A 20502-nucleotide genomic window follows, 5' to 3' on the forward strand; every position below is an offset into this window, starting at 1 on the left:
AAGAAAATCCAGTACGTCTGTCTGTTCTTCTCACGAGGTGCTGGGTAGGGTCATGCGGGAGCCTGAAGCTATGTCTGTGTGCGCATCAGTTTGTCTGTGGGTGGAAAAAGGCTCGGCGCCACTCCAGACCTCCTGCCAGGCCCAGACAGTTAGGGTCCTCATCGTCAGTTGCAGCCCACTGCTCACTCAGACAGCCTTACTATGTGAAGACTCCTGCTGTGATTATTCAACATACACCGGGACGCATGCACGCACTTGTAATCACACACCACCACCCAAATGCTTGTCTCTTGGGCTTCTGTCCTCGGGTGCTGTCCAACAGGGCTACAGCGGGGGCAACCCGGCCTTGACAGAAGGAGAGAGTTGCAATATTTGATATCTCAATTAAGCTGTTCTGCCAAGATGGAGGTAATGTTCTTAGTGGTGGCAGAAAGGCACCTCTGCTTTAAATTTGTTTCCCTATTACTCAGAGTATCTGCTTGTGTTTTCACCTCTTGTCAAGTTGAATTAATATTTCTCTGGCCTTCTCTGCATACTTGAACTGAGAAGCTGAGATGAAGAGCATGGCAGAATGCATTGTAACGATAGCAGCATTTCATTAAATCCCACTTGTTTAGTGCCCTTGTTCACATTATTGTTTTCAACCCCTCGGCGAATCACGCTCACTCTTCATCACAGAAGTGCAGCCTCCTCTCAATAAGCCATCCAATTTTTTGTCTTTTTGTCGCAGCTTTCTCAATAGAAGGTGCCAAGAAAACGTTCATATCCTTGAGCTGCTCAAGAGCGATACACAAAACCCATTGTGGCCACTCAGAGGATATGGGCAAAAAAGAAATAAATGAAACACATTATACACATTCTCGAGGCCTGCAAAACCTAATCTTTTCTGAGATTTTACTGGAGGCATGATTTAGAGAAAATGACTGCTGACAAAGACATGCATATAACCACAAGCAGAGATAAATGACACAGCTTTTCTCTTTATGATTAGTAAACACAAGGTTTTTGTGGCAACTTTTTTTTTCGACACAAGAACTTCTAATTATTTGAAAATGCAGGAAGAAAACTGCATAGGACAAAAAAAAAAACATATTTCATAGTCACCACACAAACAACTACACAGTGACACACACAAACACCCCCAGACCATAATTATGTGGCAGTATGCGGGTGCACGTCCCTGCCTGACAGTGTGTATAAACTCAGGCAGAGATATGATCTAGTGAGGAGCTGCTCTTATTAAATATTAACAAACGCCATTCCCAAGTAGCCTCAATCCCCATAAGCACCTCCAATGCCAGTCGGTGCCTCAGCCAAGCTATCTCGCGTCACTACAGAACCTCTCTCCCTGCTGAATAGGCTGTGGTGCTGTCTCTGAGAAAGAGTTCAAAGAGTCTGAAAGGGCGAGGAGGTGGGAGGGAGTGTAGTTGTGGAGAAAGCACTTGCAGTACATGTTCTAACCGAATCTCTTTCTCTCTTTTTTTTTTTTTTTAATCTATATGAAGCGGTTGCCGACGTCATGTGGCGAAATTAGTGTACCAGGAATTTAAATCAGTGCTATCAAAATAGAGTGGAGCAGAATTCCTCAACCTCGACTTTAACCCCGTGGTCGATTGTTGAGGGGAAATGGTAAGCGTCTACACAGAGAAGTCGATGTGAAAGCTTTTGATGTCTTACAAAAACGGGGATCTGCTAGGCATACAAATGCAAATTGCTAATACCATATGGAAATTTAATAGGGCATTTTCAAAAGGGTGGTATTAAATGAGTCTTGATCACACAATTTTTAATGTACTCCTGCGATTAGCAAGCGAGCACACAAACAGATGTGTGAACACACAAAATAGCATCAAAAACAAAGTGAAAATCAAACATACCATCACATGAATATATTAAAATGAGAAGTAACAAATTGTTGGAGTTTTTTTTCTATTAAACATTGCAATTATATTATTTAGCACTTTTCCACTATTTTTAGCATGTTGCTTTAACACTTTGAAGTTTGGCTTATTTTATCCTGTCCAAATACTAAGGTTTCATCTCACTATCCAAAAACCTGTATGTTGGGTTAATTGGTCACTACTGTATATTGCCATGTGAAAGCCTGGCAATATAAGTCCTTAAGTGCTTGAGACAGGCTCCAAACCTAACCCCATCCACCAGGATAAAGAGGGAAAATTGACAAAAGTATAAAAACCATTCATTATAACTCAAATATTACATGTTTTGTAATCTAGGTAAGAGTTATTCTTTGCCACATTGGGCATTAAACACCTTACCCAAATTTTGGTTCCAATTTGCTAGTCCAGGACCGGGTTAGCAAATTAACAAAAGTTGGTTTGTCTGTGGGCTGCACAGTGTCGACTTGTCCTTAGGTGTTAGGATGTGTGTGTGTGCATGGTTGTTTGTCATGTCTGTCTCTGTGTACTCCACCTCTCGCCCAAAACGTTTGCTGGAGATAGGCACCAGCACCCCTCCCAACCCCATTAGGGACACAACAGCTTATATACAGTCATTTTTCTCACAGAAGGCCTGAAGACAATTATGAAATAAAAATGCAGCTTTTTGGACACTTGTCAAGTGTCAAAAACATATTTTAATAGGATGAAAATAACAGCAAAGATTCATCTACTCCAAAATTTATACTTTCAACATTTTATGTCATCTTTGGATTTTTCCATCCACAAATTTTGTTTATTTTACTTATCTCAGGCCCCCTGCCAAAAAGAAAAAGAAACAACTTCCTGTAGTATTCACCATGGCACCATTTCAAACCCTCTTAGAGAGATATACACATGAAGACTTGGACCACCCTCACATTCCCACTTGAACTCAGTGAGGTGCGCTGGTAAAGTCAAGTTTTTGTCTGCTCCGATACACTTAGAGAAGTACAGGAAAATGGGAAAAGAAAAAGAAAGAGGAAGGATATGTGAGGGATAGAATAAAAGGAGAAAAAAGATGGAGGTGGTGCAGGGTGGGGTGTTGGGACAATTCACATCTGCCTGCCTTTGAGTCGGTGAGGTTAAAAGAGGAGGCAGATCTTGCTGTGAAAGCTGTTAAATGGTTCAGTGGTTTGACAGTGGCTGATGCGCAGCTCCCCCAGGAGCAAACGGAGTTCCCACCTCTGTACCCCCCAGCAAGGCTCTCATCAAAATATACCTACCGCCTTCCTTTACTTCACAATAAACAATAACACAGCAGGAGCAGAGGGAGGGATCTTAGGAGTCATTGGAGGCTTATGAAAAGAGAATTACTTTCTTTGACACCGTCATAATTGTCTTGACAATTATGTGTGTTGCATACAGTATACAGACAGTAGAGTGTGAAAGCAGATTATGCATTAATGTTCCAGCACTGGCTTTTTAGAGAGCCACGGGCATTTGGAGTGGTTCTTAAGATTCTGCCTTTTTTTTATTTTTTTACTTTTTATTTGGAGGAGACTTTAAACATGAACAACACAAAAATGTAATCCCAGTTGTAGATGTTGCGCACACACACGCACACAAACACAAACACATAAGTAAAAGCAGCACAGGCAAAACTGCTCCATTTTACCATCATTACACAGCACGGGTCCCTCGCTCCCTTTGGAGCCGTGTTCTGCCTCCGGTGCTACATTTGACGGTTTGTTGAACGGCACGTAGGTGTGTAGCCTCCGCCGCGTTACGTGATCAAACAGCCCAACTGACGCATGGCCAATTATCCCGGCTGCCTCCTCTCATCTCACGTTTAAGGAGAGGGAAAGTAAAAACCAGAGAGGGAAAATGGGAAGAGAGGTAGGGAGGGAAAGGGGGAGAGAAAAAAAAAAGAAAAAGTGGCGAGGCTGGTGGTATGTTTATCGAAGAATGGCAGATGCAAAAGCACTCCTCTTCCCATTCCGTAGGGAAGCTGGCATGTGTACCCTTTTGAAAAAGTAAACAATGGCTCACAGACTTTTTTTTGTTATTTATTGTGAATCTTTACTCTCAGCAAGTTGTAAATAGGCCAATATGATGCAAACAAAGAGAATGTGAGGGGATCAGTAGTATCATGGTGACATGGTGGGTAAGGGTCTCTGCTCTTCTCTGTCAATGTATAAACCCATCACCAAAAGGTTTAATCACAGAAAACTCCCTTTGTGTTACAGGTTAATTCAATAATTTTGAGTATGATTGAAAAGTTTATTTATTTTAGACATTCAATTCAAGAAGTAAAACTCATTCATAAAAACTGTCACGCTATGATCCACACAATCACAGGGTAGAGTGCTGACTTGACACTAGTCACTGACAACCTTCATAACGAGGGTAAGCCGTAAAGGACCATTGCAAAAGAAGCGCGCTGTTCACATAAAGCTATATTCAATTGTATTAATGGAAGGTTGAGTGGAAGAAAAAGTGGAGAAAGTATGGTAAAAAAAAAGGTGTAAAAAAAAAAGGTGTGTAATCAATAGGGATAATCCACAATGTTGAGGGAATTGTGAAATATTTGAGGAATATTCACAAGGTGTTGCACAAGTGTTGAACTTCTGAGCCAGAGATAAAGTCACAGGCTCAGACCTAGGATGGCCTGACCTGAAGACCTGCAGACCTGCTGACCTCTTTTAAAGCAGCATTGGCTTCCTTAATACTTCATAAAAGTCAAGGGCAGATTATGTTCATAATACACCACACAAAGAGAGTCTGAAGCAAAAGAAGCCCATCCCAAGAATTGAGTGCATATAATATACGTACAGTACATGAATATTCTTTTCATTAGGCCTTAATTTCTGTATTTAAAAAGACCTATTTGAGATTAGGGCTTAGTTTAATCACCAAGGCAAACATAATATGCATAGCATAAGCCTTAGCCTCAGGATCCTCCCTTAGCCTTTGTCTAACAGGGAGGAAAAATGAGGGTGTTAGTAAAATAAAATAAAAATAAAATGCAATTGCGATGGTAACAGCAGTCCATCAGAAAGGTCTTGGATTTAGCACGCTGCATCTGGAGAGCAAAATAAAAAGAGAGAGGAAGGAAATGGAAACTAACCTTTATAAGAGAAAGCAAGAGAGGAGTAAAGAGGGTAGAAATGAAGTGAGAAAAGTGCACATCAGAATAAACAGAGCCACAAAAGCAAACAAGAGAACGACATAGATGAAATAAAAAGCAAATTACTCACCTACAGTTGCTCGGGACCTTACAGAGTATTTTTTTATCTTGCTGCTCAGCGCTGTGTTGTCTCTTTGAGCGGTTTCAAATTCTCTCTCCATTTGGGAAGTCATTTCCTGGGTGATGGCACCAAAGTAAGCTACGTTTAAAAAGCCGAGGACGACCTGGGGTTCCACTACCCTTGAAAGGACCTGGAGCTCCTCAGTGAGAGCTTGAGTCACGTGTTGGACCACGTTGCAGAAACCCGTCGTTAGTCTGTCGAAGCCGGACTCACCACCTGGGCTGGAGCTCATGCTTGAGTGCAGGATACTAAGCACGTACTGCTGTTTCAAACCCTGTACATATAAATTGCATAAAATGTTGCGTCATTAAACAACTATTGCTATCGTATTAATATCATTCAGCGTTTATGAAGTTGTCTAAAATACAGAAGTGATTTAAATGGCACCTGGTAATCTGTGACCACTTCACATTCAGGGTAGAGAAAAAGCAACTGCTTAAAACAGTTGACCCGCTCGAGGATGGTCATGGTGGAGAGCTGGGGGGATCCAGGAGGTCCTGAGGTGTAGCATGAGAGCCGGTCCATCAGGAACCTTCGCAGCTGGAGACGCACAGCATCCCACGCCTCTTGGATCTCAAATGGAATACGAAAATGTCAAAACTATTTAGGTAATTACTATCTCAGGTGGCGTACGAATGAAATTCATTAACCCAACACTGAAACACTGAACTGAATGAGAAATAGTGCATTACCTCTATTGCAGAGTCATCTTTGATCGTGTGTATGGAATGGACAGAGGAGCCAGGCAGATGAGGATGAAGAGAGGAAGAAGAGGATGGACAAGGAAAATAGACTCCACACTGGGCAGAAAGATTCAGCAGGAGCTGAAGTGTCACTTCTTCTTTCCCCTCTTCCTCTGATTTAAGGTACTGTTGCTGAAGGCAAGATGAATGAAGAGACATGATGAACTGGAGAGAAGTTGATCTGACATAACAAAATATAACAAAAACTGCACAAATTTGATTTTCAGATGTGAAGGATTTTTCAATCTGTATTTACTTTTCATAAATTTATCCACTCAACAGGCCTAACTGGCTTGGTGAGATGCTTTGTTTTGTCATAAAATCCTGAAGTTTATATAGAATAAAATGTAGTCAGTTAAATTTTATTTAAATCCTAAATTAGTACATATAAAGTATCATTTACATGGTTCTATGCCACATTTTCTTTCATAGCAAAGAGCAAAAATGGCTTTTTAGATTGAAGACATTGCTGACCTTTGATCTAATACATTACCAGAGCTCTGAAGAAGTCTAAAATGTCAGTGGAAAGAGGCTTCAGGGAGTTTTGTGCTTTCATGTTGAACCACTGCAAGACCTCTGTGGGACTGGGTGGACGATCCCCTGTTCTTAAGTCTCCCATTTTGGCCTGGAGCTCCTTCAGATGCTGCTCTATGCTGAATGAAAGGAAGATGAATCATTAGACAACTCATAAAGGAATAAAACTCTTTAAAAGAAAGGTGTTTTCAAGATATTGCATGTGAAATTGCACTTATTGAGCAAGTGTTTAATTCTGACAGCGTCAAATTTTTTTTTAAGGTTTTGTTGGCTCTAGTGGCCTTTATTTGAAAGTAGTCAGACAGAAAATAGGGTTATGAGAGAGGGGGAAGACATGCGGCAAATGTCACCTGGCCGGGAATCGAACCTGTGACCACTGCCACGAGGATTATAGTCTCAATATGTGGGTCGTGCTTCACCCTGCGCCACCACAGCACCCCAACAGCATCAAACTCAATGGAATAGGCTACACAGATCTGCTAAAAGATCAACATTATGTCACAGTAAAACCACATAATACAATGTATTTCATTGGATTTTTATATGATATACCAACAGAAAGTAATGAAATATTGGGAAGTGGAAAGAAAAAAAAGAAATATGAAGCATGTGTCATGCCAGTTTAGCTCCCTAAGTCAGTCTTGCAAGTAATTGAAGATATGTCTCTACATCCCTTCCACATAGACATTTAACCATACTTTCTTGGCAAACTAGCAAAATCTCAATCAGTCTGGCGGTAAGAGAAGACAAGCGGCAAAGTTCATCGGGCCAGGATTTGTGACGGCGACATCGAGGATTGAGGCCTCTGTACATGGGTTGCACACTCTACTCGTGCACCACCGCAGCGCCACACGTTTCATCAGAGCAACTTTGACCAACTTCCCTGTCCCTCCTACAGAAAAGTATCCTCAAATGTTGATGCTGCTACCACCTTGTTTTTCTGTATGTTCAGGGAACGTTATGTTTGGGTGTAAGGAAAGGGGTAGTTTTGACCAAATATATAATTCTGCACGTAAGCCAAGAAAGGTACTGGTTTTAGGTGAACAGAGGTCATTTTTCCACGATTGCTTTGTCCACAACAAAGGTTTCATGTTTTTCCTTTAACCTTGACTGTCTGCTTGCCCGCTTCCAAGAAGATTGGATTTCTAGAGTGCATGGCAAGTAGTCCGCTCGACAGATTCTCCCACCTGAGCTGTTGGTCTTTCCAGCTCCTCCAGAGTCACCATGGGCCTTTTGGCTGATTCTACATTTTATTAAGTCTTTCTCCCTGTCCTGCCAATTATGAACCATGTGGGTTTGTCTGTTACATGAAAAACCTGACAAAATGTGAAAAGATTCAATGAGCATGGTTATTTTTGCAAAGCGCTGTAACTGAGATTGATAGGTTTATTTTTGTCCTAACCTGCAAAGAATCAGCCAAGACGGAAGATAATTTTTCTAACAGAGATTATGACAATAGCCTGGGTAAAACTGTTCCTGTAGCCAATAGTTCCCATCTAGACTTCCAGTCTAGTAGTTCCAGTCTAGACTTCTAGAGTCTTTTAGTCATTGTGCGACTGTGGGAAAAATTGTCTCCCCAAGGTAGCATCCTGATTTTCAAGTGCAACCCAATCAAATAAAGAAAGCAGTACTTTAGCACGAATGCACAGAAACAAAACCAAACAAAAGTCAAATAGAAACACAGATATTGACGTACACACAGCATCATATTCATCCCCCCACCCCCTGCCTCTCATTCAGTGTCTGTACTGTGTGAAGACAGATATAGACACATCAGCAGTAATGAACACAGACACCAATATATCAGTGTGTGAGTGCGCGCTAAGCATCTGGAGTGAAGTGGCATTACAGGCATCGGCAGGCATCAGACATACACACTTTTTGCTTTCTCATGTCTTCCCTCAACTCACATACACACACACCCGCACACACGCCCACACACACATATACAAACACCATTCTTTTGATGTTAACAGACTGCACCAGCTATTTGGTTTCCCCTTTATATGACAGATTAGAAATGACAACTTTGGGCTCCACATGTTTAGTCATTTCCATGCAAATCGATGCTTATATATTTGGAACCAAGACAGTGTCAGAATGTCGGTATACCTGCATAATTAAACAATGTTTTAGGGTGAGGGTTGCTGGGGTGTGCACACATGGCTGCGCATTGACAGGTGTAGATTTACACAAAGCTCCAAAAATGAGAGTATGTAGCAGAGCATGACACTACAGGGCTCAGATGATTCATTAGATAACACAATTGCTGATGAACTAAAATCAATAGGTAAATATAATTAGGAAAATCAACAAAAGGCTACTTTTTCTTTAATCAAATTGCTTCTATAAACCTACAAGCATTAGACGTGTTTTTTGTTTTTTCTGATAAAAATCATTATCTAATGATTTATACAAATCATCAGTAGAAATTAATATGTAAAAATTGCCTGCATTGAAGCACCTTGCATGCAGGTAATTTGTGTCAGAGTTTGTGTGACTTTATGTGTTAGTATAGATAATGTAAAGCCAAAATGCCTGTTGGTCATCAAACAGCTCATCCCCTATTGCAGGCCTATAAACTGCCTCCTGCTTGCTTCCAAGCCATGAATGGATCCAGATGTCCCGCAATAGCATCTCATTAAATAATCGTTCAATCTGACACAGTTTCATTTCAGAGGGGGAAAACGCACGGGGATAAAATGTTATAGACTGTTCCAAGTTGATATCCTCTAGACTGAACACTGCCTAATGACATCCCTCTGTCTTGTGTTAACTACCTTCTCGTAACTCTACTTTGCTTCTTCTTCTTTTCTTGGCAGACCAGATGATGCCTCTCGTGTTATTCTCTTGTTGCCACTGAACTCACTGACACAAACTCATTTTAAGAACTGTTTTTTTTTTTAAAAGTTATTTAACGTGGAATATTTTTTTGTTAAACACATCTTTAAAACATACAAAAGCCTTAACCTGTGCTTGTCCCCTATTTTGTCTCATGTTGGTATGATCCTTGTACAGGAAATATATTATCCTGTGTATGAAACGGAAAAGCAAAAAAAACATTTGACTCCAAAAATTCCTGGTGAATTTTTGACAATGTTTAGCAACCTCAAATTTAAACAAAGCAAAAGGATGAAGACACCTTAGCCTTTACTTGTTGTAATTAATATAAAAGAAAGTCTACTGTAGATTACTGTAACTGTTTTGTAAAGATAGAGAGAAGAAGGAGCAAAATTCATCAACTGAACCAGTTGACTAAGATTTCCAAATAGGTTCCAGTCATTTGCCATGTCCTCTGATGGAAGACTGCTTCAAATTGGATGGCTCAACAAAATGCTATATGTGTGTTTATAGTAAGTCATAAAACATAAAACATTCATTCAGGGCTCCACCCCAGGACTTTACATAGACAGCAGGTTTCAAATGGGTTCCCATCTGCAGCTCACTTTTTACCCACTCTCTGAAGTTCATTAAAAAGGAAAATAGACACAAGGCTGTTAACTTCACTCTTCCCACAAAGTTGTGTGGCAGAATTGATATCTAGGGACCTTCTTTGGTAATTGCTAAACACATTAGTTTTAATTTAATTCAGGTTATTTACAGGAAAAAATAAATTAATCTTTTATTGCTTTAGAACTGAAACTAATCCAACCCTAACTCCCCTGGCCTCTTGCCCCCCCAAAAAACTTTAATTTGACTATATTTATTCAATAGGGGAAAACCCATGTTTAAAATTTTTTATCCTTCTTTCTTTATTTCTTTGTTTATTTTTTTATTTTTACAGTAAAACATAAATAAAAACTATATGGGTTCAGGAAAACATTTTTCCTGACATTTAATTTCCCTTTGGGATCAATAAAGTTTATTTGAATTTGAAGATCCCTATTTCTTGCCCATATGAACAGCCATGGTGGTATACATTACATTAACAATTTTGAGAAGTAAAATATCTGAAAATAAAATACCAGTCAATCTGAAAATAAATAGCATGATCATACCTATGCTCATTATTGAGTACAAAGTCTATAAGGTGAAAGTACTGAGTTAAATTGAAGTGCATTTAAGCTCAATTCACATTTTCTTGTGGAAACTGAGAAACTCATTAGTGAATCATCATTGATGATTTACCATATTTGAACAACATAGTCATTCTGACCCACACTCCTCACCAGTAGGTGGCGATAATGCACATCAAATAGATGTTTGCCAACCACCAATCAACTCAACAGTAAGAATAAAAAAACAACAGCGACTTCCCATCAGTTTTTGACACTGAGCTGAAACAGCTTGATGCGCCCAGCAGGTAGCTGCGAGGACGCCCGGCGTCACAGCCATTCTGCGCCAAACGGACTGGTTGGAAATGGATGCCTGGCAGCAAAGAAATGACGCTAGGTGCTCAGCTATCTTATCAAACTGCTACTATCCAGTTCCCTTATCCATTCCACTGGCAGAAAGTGTGGGAAATGTAGCAAACGGTATGCTGAGCTATGAAATCTCAAACATCCCCAGACAACTCAAGACAGCTCCAGGACAATTGTTGAAGTAGACTCAGTTGTCTTTGGAATTCTTAAAGGCTTGACAAAGAAAGTAAACCAGCCCAGTACAGGTCCATTGAAATCCAGGTCATGGATACAGTCAATCCATGACCTTATAGTATTTTAAGTTGTTTTGCTGCCAAAAAAGTACCGTTCTTTTAGACTCCTTCAACTTCTTCAGCAAACCAAGCTACAGTAGTCTATTGAATCAGCCCAGTCACCAGTGTTTGCTCTCCATCTGCATCCAAGCCTTGACCATTCATTACTATGTTGCAGATTCACTGTTGTTTCTTTCTTGGACCTCGCAGGCCAGGAACACCTCACAACAGATGCATTTTTGAGATCATCTAATCCATCAAATTAGCCAAAATATGTGGTTCTTCTCATACTCTCTTAAATACTCTTGCATTTCTTTATCTATGTATGGTAACACATTAACAATGAGAAGAGAATGTTTTGCTGCTGCTTAATTTATCACTAGCAATATATCCCGTCAGTGCTCATATGTAATGGATGACCATTGTATTAATAAGGCAGTTTGTAGAAATTAGCTCTGATGCAAAACAGCCAAAAAAAAACCTAAGATATTAAATAGAATATTCAATATGACCTATACCTACTTCATGATCTCCAGCATGAGTGAAGGATAAAGGACCAGTGACTAAGAAAGATGCTCTTTAACCACCTCCTGTGCAACTGATCAAAAGCCATAGACAGAAATAACAATGCCCTTTGGGTTTCATTCTTTTTTTCATTAAGCTTCCCAACATCTCACTATTGCCGTCTCTCACTAAAACAATGAACTCGTAATGGCTACAGGAGCATCATCCTCAGACACAATTTCAAGCTCAGTCTTTTCTCTCTTTATTTCCCATCTTTTTTTCCCCTCTCCTCTAAAAACTCTTACTCACTTAATTTCCTTTTTTATACTCTCACCTTTCAATTACCCCTCCTTAGGGCCTCGTGCCGTAAGTTATAAAGTCATTTTGGATGGTCTGTGTCAAGAAGTCCATCCAGTTCTCCACAATGCAGTGACCTTTTGCCCGTTGGCGTGAATGCCACTGGTAGCCTAATCAACTTGCCGGGATTAGCTCCCAGCTTGATGACTTTCACCACACTGAGATGCCAGGGGAAGAAGACAGAAAGAGTACAGGAATAGAAGAAGGTAAAAAATCAGTAGGAAACAGAACCGTCGCCCGAAATAAAACCATTCAGCTGTCTGTGTAAAGATGACAAAGGACAAAGCCTTGATGGCAAAAAAGGCAGAGTAGAACTCAACAAAAGACCAGGGGAATGAGAAAAGAGCAAGAGGAAACCAGGAGGAAAGAATCCTTCAGGTCATTTGACAAACATGTCCATCATCTTACACACACACACTTCGAATTTCACTGCTGAAATGAAATTTGTTTTTCAGACCAGTGCAGCAAGACAGTTGACACCACAAGTGTGTTCCCTCTCCACAATCGTCCCCAGTGTTGAGAAAGAAGGGGAGCAACTGGAGGTCTTTTATTAGATATGATGGCATATTTCACAGTTCCCTGACTTACAGAAACCTAATCCTGCGATTAGTCAGCGCTTTGACGTTATCTTAAGTTCCTTGTCAGAATTAATTTACTGTGGGTGGCCTGCTGTGGGGCTGTCTGTGGAGCTCCACTTCACTACGCTTGCCTACACAAGTTGGGGAGTTGGAGATGAGAAGGGTCAGGAAGTTCTTTTTTCAAATAAGCCTGTATTTCAATCAGTGCTAAAGCAACCACCTGAGAGTTGGATATCTTCCCCATCAAAGGGTCCCATTCTGTTAGGGGGGAAAAGACTGAATGGGCTTGAATGAACAGGTTGAAAACAAATCCCGTCCTGTCCCAGCCTTTCGGCCACTTAGTGCCCTAAGCCACCCAGTCCAGCTAGTGATATCACAGAACTGATATGGCTCAACACACGTGTCAGCTCCACACTGCAAGAGCTCCAGATCAGTGTCGCTATTAACTGAAAGGGAGTTTGAATGCTATTTTAACCAAAACAGGTGTTTCATTTTTCTTGGTTTTAATTTCCCAACAGTAAAAATCGTTCACGCACAAGCAGAAGAAGAACAAGTTCAATCAATGCATCCTGATGAAGACTGGCAGGTGACCAATGAGAGGTATTTGCCTTGTCAGGATGAAACTAGAAGCCTGTCTTTAGCCTCCATGGCTGCACTGACACTTCATTAAAGATCTTTTCCTGGTGGCCCACCTCGTCCAGCTCCACTCCCTCCCACCTTGCGCTGTCCCACCAGATGAGGATTAATGGATTACAAGTATTCAATTTGGAGGCACCCACTCCTTTGTCAGCCCATCTTAATCTCATTCAATTAGGCAGCTGCTCACAAGTAGATCTATGTCATCTGAGAATGGGGTAAAAGCCTAGTCACTCTGACCCCCAAACAGGTTGAAGTCCTTCTCAGGTGTTGGTGACTTGAGCTTCTCCATCTCTTGGTCAGTCGTTTACCCTCCTTCACTTCCGTAATTTATCCCAGACACTGACAAGTCAGCAAAGTAGGAGGCGAGTGAGCTACTGAAGTGAGCATGGGTGCGTGTGTATATAACCGACAACCCACCTTAGTTGAGGGAAAAGAGAGACCTCAGATGATTTTATTTTTCTGGTCATGTCCCCACAAACCACCTTCCTCCCCCAAAAAACGGGTTGTTCGAAGTAGTCTAGGAGGAAGTTAGTTGTAGTCTGACGGAGACACTGACCAGTGGTCCCCCACGGCGAAGGGAGGATTGCCTTATTTTTAGCCCCATTCTCCATTATCTGGATGCTTTGTTCTCATAATGGTTATCCCTCTCCCATCTGCAGGAACACAAAATAACCCTTTAATGCTTAGAAAGCAGAAAAATGGCCCGGCCTTCAGTAATAAGCCTTGAATTACCTACCCAAGGGTTTTCGTTTCAAGATGTGGAATCTTCAATTATTATGTTCCCATTTAGAAGGAGGAAGGGAAGAAAAAGAGAAAAGGGGAGGGAGATAGTAAGGGAGAGCAAAGAAGGGATGAGTCCCAGGCACTAATGGTGCCGGAGTGAGGCTTTGTTCACTTGCTACATTTAGCCTGTCCTTCATCATCTGCCCTCAGCCTCACAACGCTACAAACGATAAAAGACCTGAAATATAGATTTCTCCTTTTCCTCCAGTGTCCCCATAGCGCACTCATTACCAATCTATTTGTGCTCTTAAACTCTCCGCATCTGCCAGCAAATACAGATAACTATGCTTCGTTTTTTTTCAATGAACACTGGTGAAAAAGATTCATGGTATAATAAATTGAACTGTAGCAATAAGAAACTTGAATATGCATAACATGTTAGAAGCACCACAGGATAAATGTCAAAGACTAATGTGGGTCTCTAGACAGAATCTTTGTCAATCAGCTCAGTCATGAAAGAGCTGCCCTTAAACCGATTCCTTTGTCATCATCCAAATTATTCGTCAGGAACAACAATGCATTCAGCATCACTTTTAATCAAATTTGGTCAAGAAGACTCTCACCAACTTTGTCCTTTAAAAAAACATCAAGCCTTTTGGAAGCAATGATTTTTCATATAAAAATACTGATTTATAACTTGAATCCCTGAACTCTGAGTTGAAAACAACAAAAAGACTAGAGAAGTGAAGATTGAAAAGGTAAAAGTAAATCACTCAGGTGAGAAAAGCAGTTTCTCTTAATTCTTCTTCTGCTGCCATGTCTTGAACATAGGAAAACTTTTTTGCAGTGTTGTCAAATGTAAAAAATAAGAACAGCAGTAAATGCCCTGCAGCTGAATGACCAGTGGAAAAGGCAACACAGTTCATGACTGTCAGAGGACATGATCATGAACACACTAACGCTAAAGTAAACCCTGTTAGTTTCTCTTGTTCACTAGTGATAAATTATCTGCAATTTTTGCTATATCCTTAGCTTTGAGGTGTCTTTTTGCTTTCTTTTGCTTCATTCACTGAAGATACTCTTGGCTTAAAGTTTCTCTGCATGCATCTCCCTCCTGCCCTCTGTTCTTGAATTTTCTTTGACATGGTCAAAGGTGCATCAATAAATGTACATGATTAATCTGTTTGTTTAACCTTCAAGGCATTAACAGTCCTCTTCCTCTTCATCCCTTAGGTTTTTAGCACAAATTTACTTTTTATTGTACTTTAAAAGAGGCATTGCCTTTGGAGAAAAATAGATGTTGTTGTTAATCTGTACACAACAATATATATAATCACAACTTGCTAAAATAGTGTAAGAAGTAATATACTGGAAATAAAATTACAATAAAGTTTTGTTGAAATTACTCAATAACAGAGTCTCTTAAAACTGCCATCCATAGGTAATAAAAACAGTGTGAAAGCAAGTAAAGGATTAGTCAGGGAAATAGAAAAAGAAAATAGAACCTCTAAAGAAATCAGGATAGAAATCAAAAAGGCATGAGGGCTTTTGGTCTTTCACGCTAACACTTACTTACCTGCTGGCATTGAGACTCAGTTTCTCTTCTGTGTCTTTCAGAAACTGTTCAAAGTCCACATCACTGCAAACACCTGGAATCAGAAGCTCCACAAAGGCATGGTCTTCAGGAAATTCTCCTGGCCATTCCATGATACCCTGCAAAAAACCCCAACAAAAACACAGACTTAGCTTTACAACCTAACAACGAAAAACCTCCATGTTCAACAAATCAAATCGGGAAAAAAAGGATCACTGCAAGAGTCTGTACTGTTTTAACAATTTGCTGAAATCAGCTGCATCATGTAGCACGCACATGTGTTAAAATATAAAGAAAATATGCATTTATTTTGGAAATCAAAGCAAATAGTAATGCTCATATTACATACAGAGTGATATGTAATATGACAGTGGCACAGAGGGAGCAATCATCATGCTCCCTCTGTGCCACTGTCTGAGAAGGGGTCTAAATGCAGGCATGGCTGAATAGTGGGAAGAGTTTACCTCAGTGGATTTCAAAATAAGCATTTGCTTTATTTTATTTGACGATTGTGGCATACAGCTAACAAAAAGCCAAATTAATTTCTAATACAGGGAATTTAGACCATGTACTGTATAATATAATAAATGCACTCAGTACTTGGTTTGGGCTTCTTTTGCATGAGTAAATGCATCAATGCAGCATAGGTCAGTGTATGTGACAAGGAAGTCCTGGCAGCTTAAATTGTAGACTTTTCCTTGTCCACATTTTTGATTCTGGTGTCTCTCACTTTATTCTGAGGTTTAGATCGGTTTGTTGGCCAATCAAGCATTGAATGGAATTGATAATTATTATTAAATATAAGTTAAAGTATTGGCTCTATGAAGCATAAAATGTCCTACAATTTAGATGGCTGCTTTAACTTTGAACATGACGAAACACAGTGGACTAATGTCTAAATATCAATATTTATAGATCAATACAGTTGGTCTTGAAGCACCGACTCCAGCAACAATCTACAATATTTTGATGTCCCTGAAGTTCTTGAACCAGCTTTGCTTCAGAATCATCTCAAAGCTGCAGATACTCTTGCTTCTTGTGCACTTTTTCTAGCCATAGTGACCAATGAGAAGTATTTGATACTTTCCAGTACTTTGATACAACACTCTTGTTTGGTGCAGTCACTGACACCCTCCTTAGCAGACTGCTGACTGGACTACTGTCAAGTCAGCAGTCTTCCACACGATCGTGCCGACTATAACTCAGCGATCTGTATGTATGTATAAACATAAATATATATTCTTTTTTTATATCTCTAAAAAAGGTCGTAAGTCCTTTGTTAAGATTTTTCTTATGAAATGTTCCATATTTTTATTTAATTTTAGGTTTTTCATTTGTTGAATGTCATAATAAAAAAAAAATATTGCTATAAAAAGCAGTTTTTGAACTGAATTACCGAAATAAATTAACTTTTTGATGGCATTCTAACTTATTGAGATGCAGTTGTATTATCACAGCTGCCTGTCAAGAGAAAGACAGCTTCCACACTCCTGTGCTCTATGATAATGTGATATTTCATCAAACAAGTGTCTTATTAGATTGCAAGAATCAATTTACTTGCAACACATGAAACAAAGACAAGTTATCATCTAGAAAAGACATTTTTTGTTTTTTTCCCCCCCAAGTACCCCTCCCCGTTTTCACAGAAAATCATATGCAGTAGGAAGATCCTTGATCAAAATGCATTAGCTTGGCCTCCAAAGGTTTTTACATACTGACAATACAGTTAGAGAACACAGAAGAAAGAAAAACAAATCAAATAAATAAACAATGAGGTGACATCCTCCTCAGTCAAGAGTTTAAATAAACAATTCATCTCCTTAGGTGTCTACCAGCAGTGAGGTCCTCCCCTCCTACCCCATGGTGCTTAATGCTCGCGCTAACAACCAATCCCATGTCGGGGCTGCGCTGCTGGGTCTCATATCAACACTGTCATCAGCGCGAGTCAAGTGGAAGGTAATGGAGAGTGTCTGTGTCAATTTAGCTTTCTCACACTCCGTCTCTTGCCCCTCTCCTCGTCATCTGCTCTGATTTTAATAATCCCTGTCAAACTCCAAACAGCTCCCTGCACGCAGCCCTGCTTCCTCACTGCAGCATACAGTCGACGCCACTCTCCCTGACAGGGTAGACAGGAAGCTCAACATTCATTTAGCCTGCACAAAGGGAGGCCTGTCCAGCTGGACAAATATTATTTTCCTCCGCTGACAGCCTCACCAGTTAAGCTTGTCCTTTATTATTTCTCCTCCTCTTCTTCTCTCTTACTGCTTACCCTCGTCACCATGCTCCCTCTGTGCCACTGTCTGAGAAGGGGTCCAAATGCAGGCACGGCTGAATAGTGGGAAGAGTTTACCTCAGTGGATTTCAAATTATTTACTATTGTAATAAAGTTGAAGCGAGGTTTAATGCAGGTTATAAAGTAATATCCCAAGCGCTGACATCTAACATCTGCCCAAAAGAATGCAAAGAACATTGTGCAAGTGAAACCCTACCATGACACTTTCGACCTATCAGCTGAGAGGTCCAGCAAAACAAACATTAGTCAGAGAAGTGACCAACTGACCCAGGGTAACTATGGGAGAGCTGGAGAAATCCACAGCTCAGGTGGGAGAATCTGCTGACAGAACAACAATCAGTCATGCAATCCAGAAATCCTGAATTTATGGAAAAATGGAAAGAAGAAAGGTGTTGTTCAAAGAAAGCCAAAAGAACCTTTGTTTGTGGTTTCCCAAAAGTCATGAATGTTGAAAAAGATGCCATGATCACATGAGATCCACATGCCTAAGAGCCACAGGGATTATAAAACATAATGACTACAGAGATATATGATGGTGGTGGCATCATACTATGGGGATGTCTTTCAGCAAGGACATGGAATGTGGCCAGAGCTGTTGGGAGGGTGAAATATAGCTAAATACAGGGCAATCCTAGAAAACAACCATTAGAGACTGCAAAAGACTTAAGACTGAAACAGAGGTTCACCTTGCAGGAGGATAACCACCCAAAACAGTTTGAGCTACAATAGAGATATTTTCATGTATTAGAGTGGGTCTCTCAAAGTTTACACCTAAACCTAAAATTAAAGTTCACAGAATGATACACTGATTCAGTGTCTGTCTCTTCACACTGATCTGACTGAGTGAGCACGGGTAAAAAGTTTAATCCAGATGTGCAGACCTGATAAAAACATACCACAAAACACTCTGAACTTTATTTGTTTGTGGTTCTTTCAGATTTTACTTTACTTTCCATTTTCTTTTTCAGAATTTTGCAACACTGTGTCCAATTAGAATCTGAAATCCAATTAAGATACATACATTGGTGAATGTAATGTGAGAAAATATCTAAATTTTGAAGGAATATGTGAAAGACACTGTTATGAACTAGCCATCCATCCATTTTCTGTACACCCTTGTCCCTAGTGGGGTCGGGAGGTGCTGGTGCCTATCTCCAGCTAACGTCCCGGGCAAGAGGCGGGGTCCACCCTGGACAGGTCGCCAGTCTGTCGCAGGGCAACACAGAGACAAACAGGACAAACAGCCATGCACATGCACAATGCACACCTAGGGAGAATTTAGAGAAACCAAATAACAAATAACAGAACCCGGAGAGAACCCAAGCATGCACATGGAGAACATGCAAACTCCATGCAGCCGGGAATTGAACCCAGGATCTTCTTGCTGCAAGGCAACAGCTCTACCAACTGTGCCACTGTGCAGCCCGTTATGAACTAAATAAGGTTATTTTGAGTATTTCTTTGTGCTTGTGTTATCTGTCTGCAACACAGTATTGATTTGTCTATAAATGCACACATTTATAGACAGTGGGTTTGACTATCTATTCTGCTGGGTCTCTACCTCCTGGTCCGCCAACATATCTTTAGTATGAGCGTGTAGGATTCACATGGCAGCACACGGGGCCTCATTAGCACAGCACTTTAAATCATCCAGTCTCCACTGTCTTGTCGTTAGCTCTTTAGAAAGCAGATGTTAGATGAGCCCCTGCGTGTTTCAAAAATTTGCAACAGGGACAACTGGGCTCGGCACTGAGACGCAGACTGCCTGAGACATCAGCCTCACCACTGTTAGAACATGGGAAAGGTACGTATCCTTACAGATATGCACACACTTTTATACACACACACACACAGCCACACCATTTTCCTATCTCTCTTGTTGCTGCTTGTCTACTCCAGCTAGGCTACCACACAGGCCCATTTACAGTAATGAGTTTGTCCTGAAATATTCAGCAGCAGATCCCCCAGGCTGCCGCTTTAAATCTACTTAGAACATGTCAAGTTAGAGTCAACATTATTTTAAAGTGAGTACCTAAACAGCCTCTTTTCAGGAAACATCATAAATTAAACAGGTGAATTTTCTAAGATCACAACAGTTCTGAAAATCTCAAAGCTATCCCAAGGGCAGGGGATTGCTTAAGAGGGGTGATCTCACAGATCTCAAAGCAATTATGCATTTTCCCAGTACATGGTGCCATTTTGTAGCACAATTGAGTAACTATGTTACCTTCAGTCGTTATAAAAATGCTGTATATATCAAACAAGACTTCAAACGGATTTGATGCCAATTTCATCCTGGCTTAAAGTTTTGATTTTTACGGCAAGGAAATTAAGTAGTTCATCATCTACAATTATCCTTCTGTCAGTTGTTCTATGTACAGTATGCCTGTCTATGGCTTTAAATGTGACAATTTAAATGCCATAGAAACTCATGCACTACGACCGGCTGCAGCCACCATCTTCCAAGATTAAATAGTGACAGTTTTAGAACTGGTTTTGTGTAACACCTTATCTTAAATTTAAAGTCATTTTAATACCAAAAAAACAACAAAAAAAACCCAACAATTTAGCACTTTGGACAACTCTCTACGTTCTTTCTGGCTGGAGCATAGACGCCCTTTAAGGGTGGAGCTGCCCCCACTGCTCTTTTCTGTTACGTTTGGTGTCCTTCAGTTGCAAAGCACTGGGTTCACTTTCTGTTCATTAGAAGACTAGC

General features: G+C 40.4%; 1 protein-coding gene across 4 annotated transcripts in view; it reads right to left on the bottom strand.

Moving 5' to 3' along the window:
* kiaa0825 (KIAA0825 ortholog) overlaps positions 1-20502 on the bottom strand; it is a 135375-nt gene that overhangs the window by 112509 nt on the left and 2364 nt on the right. For all 4 annotated transcript variants that reach the window (XM_032577450.1, XM_032577449.1, XM_032577451.1 and 1 more), the window contains exons 2-6: positions 15476-15612; positions 6425-6584; positions 5881-6063; positions 5576-5761; positions 5138-5462 (exon numbers count right to left, since the gene is read on the bottom strand). In XM_032577450.1, the coding sequence (XP_032433341.1) occupies positions 5138-5462; positions 5576-5761; positions 5881-6063; positions 6425-6584; positions 15476-15606 (985 nt within the window). In that variant the 5' untranslated portion in view covers positions 15607-15612. The remainder of the gene's footprint in view (positions 1-5137; positions 5463-5575; positions 5762-5880; positions 6064-6424; positions 6585-15475; positions 15613-20502) is intronic.

The sequence above is a fragment of the Xiphophorus hellerii genome, chromosome 12 (genome assembly GCF_003331165.1).
Source record: "Xiphophorus hellerii strain 12219 chromosome 12, Xiphophorus_hellerii-4.1, whole genome shotgun sequence".
Classification (NCBI taxonomy): Eukaryota; Metazoa; Chordata; class Actinopteri; order Cyprinodontiformes; family Poeciliidae; genus Xiphophorus; species Xiphophorus hellerii.